Below are 6,058 nucleotides of genomic sequence, written 5' to 3'. Positions count from 1 at the left end.
TGACAGGTACACCCACACCTGACAGGTACACCCACACCTGACAGGTACACCCACACCTGACAGCTACACACCCATACCTGACAGGTACACCCACACACCTGACAGGTACACACCCACACACCTGACAGGTACACACCCACACCTGACAGCTACACACCCATACCTGACAGGTACACCCACACCTGACAGGTACACACCCACACACCTGACAGGTACACACCCACACCTGACAGGTACACCCACACCTGACAGGTACACACCCACACCTGACAGGTACACACCCCACACCTGACAGGTACACACACACACACCTGACAGGTACACCCACACCTGACAGGTACACCCACACCTGACAGGTACACACACACACCTGACAGGTACACACACACACACACCTGACAGGTACACACCCACACCTGACAGGTACACACCCACACCTGACAGGTACACACCCACACCTGACAGGTACACACCCACACCTGACAGGTACACACCCACACCTGACAGGTACACACACACACCTGACAGGTACACACACACACACCTGACAGGTACACCCACACCTGACAGGTACACACCCACACCTGACAGGTACACACCCACACCTGACAGGTACACACCCACACCTGACAGGTACACACCCACACCTGACAGGTACACCCACACCTGACAGGTACACCCACACCTGACAGGTACACCCACACCTGACAGGTACACACCCACACCTGACAGGTACACACCCACACCTGACAGGTACACACCCACACACCTGACAGGTACACCCACACCTGACAGGTACACACCCACACCTGACAGGTACACACACACACCTGTAGCTCAGTGGTTGAGTCGTATTGTCGCCCCCTGCTGGTAATTAGAGAGAATGCAGGTGTAAGGCACTGCTGCGTTGAACTCAAACACAGTCTGTGTGTTCCCCCCCGCTGACTGCAGTACCTCTCGTTGTCCACACAGAGGCGCTGCGGGCGATGGAGAAGGTGGCGAGTCACATCAACGAGATGCAGAAGATCTACGAGGATTACGGCTGTGTGTTCGACCAGCTCGCTGCGGAGCAGAGCGGGGCTGAGAAACAGGTACAAACACACGACATCGACGATCACAGAATGTTAAACATCAGCGTCATGTGAGTGCTCTCAGATGGCCCCCCAATAGGGGGGTTTCCTACTGTCATTGCAAACAATATATTTCAGGGCTAAATTAAAATACTCGTTGTGTTTCCACTCGTCTCTCAGGAGATCTCGATGGGGGAGTTTCTGGTCCACTCGTCGGTGGTTTGGTTGAATCCTCTTCCTTCTCTAGGCCGTCTGAGGAAAGATCCAGAGATCACTCTGTTCGGTAGGTTGACACACACACACACACACACACACACACACACACACACACACACACACACACACACACACACACACTCAAAAACGCACATACTGGTTTTCATGTGGAATGGGAACCGAGTTTTTGATTGTCCCTTGTGTGGACCTCCCTTTCTAAGATATACACACACACACACACACACACACACACACACACACACACACACACACACACACACACACACTCTGTGATGCAGTAACAGGAGCGTGTGAACGTTGAGAGTCACTCTGTGTTTCGTCCCTCAGTGTTCAAACGAGCCGTCATCCTGGTGTACAGAGAGAACAAACTGAAGAAGAGGATGGTGAGTCTCGTCTTCACGTTTATCTTCATCATTAAAAACATTAAAGTTTTATTTTATTCATTATTAATCGTTTCTGTTCCTCTGTGTCAGACTGGATCTCGATCAGCAGATCTAGACCCCTTCAGGTTCCGCTGGTTAATTCCAGTGTCAGCGGTTCAGGTCAGACTGGCCAACATCACAGGTGAGGGTCCAGCAGGGGGCGCTGTGCTGCAGCTACTTCCTAACTGTCTGTTGACACTTTCTTAATGGGGATTAATCACTGTTTTAATCACATGTTTGAAATTCTATTATTTTATATTTTTGTTATGGTTTTATAATCAAAGGATACCAAACTACCTCAATCGATACAAACTTGCTTTTACTTTGGAATAAAAGGAGGAACTTCAAGTACATCGAAGGTTATGACATGAACTGAAACACGGACACTAACTTGAGTATTACATTTCTCATTTCTAATTTGATAACTTGGAAATCCAGATTGAGATAAATTAAACATAAATAAAACAAGTTAATAAAAGTATTTATGATGGAAAACAAACACGTTGATGCATTAATAATTTAAATTCATGAACATCACATGTTAATCCACACATAAGAGTACTGACACTCTGGGTATTCATTTAACATTTTAGTAATCTCACTTTCTTTATTTGTATATAAGAATGGATAATATATGAACAGGGACAGTTTCTGTCTTCACAGCAACAAACAACAACAAGGGAGTTTAACATGTTTTTGCAGTTTGGAAGTTTGTGCACAGATCATTCAGAGTTGTTTGAATGTGAATGTGTTTAAATGATTTGTTGGTGTGTTGTGTTTAGGCTCAGAGAACCCGTGTGTTTGGGAGCTGGTTCACAGCCGGTCGGAGGTGGAGGGACGACCAGAGACCGTGTTTCAGCTCTGCAGCAGGTAAAACAAAAAAACAACTGAAGGACTAAAATATTAATATTTTCCAATATGGAAAAAAAATTCCATATTGCTGTCAGACAATTACAAGTTTCTAGAGCCAGTTTACTCAAAATGACAGCACAAAAGTATAAAGTTCATTGTGCCAAAAGCCTGGTTTATAATTGATTTCTATGCTAGTCATATCGCTAGTTTCCAGCTCCGCTTCGCTCTCTGCTTTTTTGTTTACAGGAAACCATGGCGACTAAAATCGAGTGTATTAGGTTGGAGTTGGAGATGATAAATATTGAGCAGTAGTTGATCACACTGTAATTATTGCACAGAAGAAAAGAGAGAAGATATCGGAGTTGGATGGATGATCAGCTTGTTAGCATCGTTAGCTCCTAGTTAGCCTACGTTTAGCGCAGAGAGGTGCATCATATTTAGGACTTGGAACCCAACGCCATCAATAAAAATCATTTTGTATTTCAGGAGTTTGGATTCGAAGGCGAGCGTGCTGCGTGCTCTGCGCTTCCTCCTCAGAGAGCGAGTGCCCACCGGCTCTCTGAGGAGGAGCAGGCTGTCGACAGCAGAGCGGGGCGGCGCCTGGAGGAGGCGGCAGCAGCAGCAGCGATGTCGCTCCGACGCGCCGAGGACGACTCCCCGCCAGTCAGAGGAGAGCTGCAGATCGGTCCTCGGGGAGACGTGCTCGGAGCCGCTGCTGCCCAGTCGCTCCTCCTCCTCGGACCCCTCGGGGAAGAGGAGCAGACTGTGCTCCCTGACCAGCGAGCTGGAGGCTCAGCTGCAGAGGCTAAACTTCACAGAGGAGGCTGAGAGAGGAAGAGGAGGGGGAGGGGCTTACAGGCAGGAGGAGAAGAGGCGGAGCTCCAGTGTTGTGGACTGTGGCGGCCAGCTGGAGAGAGACTTCAGCATCCAGAGTCTGACCTCCATCATCAACGAGGACTGTTTCTACGACAACATGCGAGGGATGCAACAGGCGTCTGTGCCCTCGCTTCAGGGCTAAGCTAACGTGCTAACTCCTGAAATCAAAGCTGAGCTGGATTTAAATCTGACCTCGACTAACAGGAAGTTCTCAAAAGCTGAAGGATTCAAACTGAGGAATAAAATCTTGAAAAGTGTCGAGACAGCACGACCTTCAACAGCTTTCTGAACGACCTTGAGTTTGATAAGAACGATAGCTTTAACGTCTGGAGAGGAGCCTTGACCAGCCTTACCTCAACTCTGTTCAAGTTAAATGCATCAGGATCGCTCGGCGTGTAAGTGTGCAACGTGTAACGGACACGACTGCTGGGAACATCCACATTTCTTCTTCAGACACGTCGTGGAACTGCAGCGAGAGAAACGCACGTCGTCCCAGTTTACCGGGTTCAAGATGCACATGAACTAAAGTGACCTCCACAGAAACCATCAGACAACACGTCACCATCCACAAACTCAGATGTTTTTTTTAACACCTTGAGAGGACGAGGTCGGCGTTCAGGTGGAACACAGAAAACACGACTCCATTTGATTGATTAAAAAACGTAAAGAATGTAAGAAAAGACGGGTTTGATGAAGAAACACAATCACTGTGAGCAGAAAAAATGAAGACATTAAAGTGTTTCAAGTAAAAGAGACAAAATGTTTAGAGAGTGCATTCTGAAATTTTAAATATTTAATTCTACATTAAAGTGTTCAAAAATAAAATTTTAAGAGATTTTAAAATATAAAAAAACGTTTTCTAAGAGTGTATCTCAGTATGACACGAGAGGTCAGAGTTCAGTCTCTGACGCTCGATTCATTTATGAATTCACTTTTGAAATCTTCAATTCGACTTTTTTCTACGTCAAACATTTACTTATTTATTTCTATTTATGAAGATTTTTCATTTATTTAAGCTACAGTAAGCAAAAGGAAAATAATAAACATAAATCGAAATCATCCTTTTGTATTAAAATTCAACTTTGTCCCGTTATAATCACCTTGCCTTTTTTAATTTTACAAAATTAAGCCCTTGTTTTTACATTTTTTTGAAGTTTTATTTTCTTATCTAATCCATCAAAAAGCTTTTCCTTTTCCTCCTGATATGTTGAAGCTTTTTATTCGCTTTAAGTCCCCATGAAATGGAAAGTTCATGTTCCTGTTACACGTTCATTTATCTGCAGAATATATTTCAACAAAACATCATCTGAGTATTTGTAGAGATAAATATTTTTAGTTTCTCTTACTGTAAAACGTTTCAAATGTCTGATGACTCATCCTGCACTCGGGGGCGTTAACTCATTTTTCAACCAATTAAAAAGCTTTGTCGAAGCAAACGATCCAATCAAATTCATCCCAAAGTTGTGCCCCGCCTCCAATCTTCTGATTGGTTCTATCCCGATTGAGCTGGTATTACCTGACGGCGTGACAGCTAGAGCGTCTTGAAGTTCGGTTCTAAATTACGACTTAAATCTAAAAGTCTACAAACATCCGTCTCTGAGTCGTGACACTTCTCTCACATTACAAACCAACTTTTCCTTTTAAACGTTTTCACATAAACTGGATTATTATTTTATTATTTGATGTTGTTACTCGTCCTCACAGTGACGCTGAAACTCTGAAGTTTTCTTTTAGTCTCAGGAGAAGATTTAAAAACCAAATCGATGAAAATGTGTTCAAACCTTTAAAGAGAGACTTCATGATGGAATCAAAGGAAAAGCTGCTTTTTGTTTTTCTGAAATCGCCCGGTGGATTAAACGTTTCTACGAGGACCAAAAACATCTTTTTGACTTCAGGACTTTTGTGTTGTCTCCAGGATCTAGAAAACATTTCCTACCTGATCTCTGGAGGTCACTTCTCTCCTCCGCTGATGTCGGACTTGTCTTTCTTTTCTTGGCTGCACTCGGCTGCTCGTTGTAAATACCTTCTTGTACAGTTTGCAGTTTTCTGTGTCGCAGATATTCTCTTGACAAAAGCAGTTTGAAGTTTAAATATCGGAAGCTGCTGGATCGGATCAAAGCCTTCGTGTATCTGTCAGTTTGTATTTTTGTATTTATATATTTTGTTCCTGAAGCTGTTTTCATTTAAAATGAACTTTTCACGTTATTTTTCTTATTAAGTGTTAAACTATTTTGGTAATTTATTTTCTTAAATATTTGTGTACATCTTTTTTTTATGATGTGATAATGTTCAATAAATTACAAAGTATTTAATTCAAATTTACTGTGTTTGATTTCTCATTACATTTAAAGAGACACACACACCAAAACGGAGCGTTCTGAGAGAGCTGGTTTATACAGGGTCACAAACCTCCTCTGGTGCTTGATTCATGTTATATTTTGACCAAAGCACAGAACAGATGTTTCATTTAGACCACAGGGGACTGTTTGAAAAGGTGGAGGAGGGGACTGTTTGAAAAGGTGGAGGAGGGGACTGTTTGAAAAGGTGGAGGAGGGGGACTGTTTGAAAAGGTGGAGGAGGGGACTGTTTGAAAAGGTGGAG

The 6,058-nt window shown here is 43.7% G+C and overlaps 1 protein-coding gene across 1 annotated transcript in view; it reads left to right on the top strand.

The window, feature by feature from the left end:
• The window catches only part of LOC110002135 (rho guanine nucleotide exchange factor TIAM2), a 33,058-nt gene extending 27,283 nt beyond the window's left edge, over nt 1-5,775 (top strand). The window contains 6 exon segments of the mRNA XM_065963777.1: nt 973-1,091; nt 1,251-1,353; nt 1,635-1,690; nt 1,781-1,871; nt 2,512-2,599; nt 3,068-5,775. Of these exon segments, the coding sequence (XP_065819849.1) occupies nt 973-1,091; nt 1,251-1,353; nt 1,635-1,690; nt 1,781-1,871; nt 2,512-2,599; nt 3,068-3,599 (989 nt within the window). The 3' untranslated portion in view covers nt 3,600-5,775.
• Nucleotides 5,776-6,058: the final 283 nt, after the last annotated feature.

Source organism: Labrus bergylta, chromosome 15, assembly GCF_963930695.1.
Source record: "Labrus bergylta chromosome 15, fLabBer1.1, whole genome shotgun sequence".
NCBI lineage: Eukaryota > Metazoa > Chordata > Actinopteri > Labriformes > Labridae > Labrus > Labrus bergylta.
This window is presented reverse-complemented; position numbering and strand designations above follow the sequence as displayed.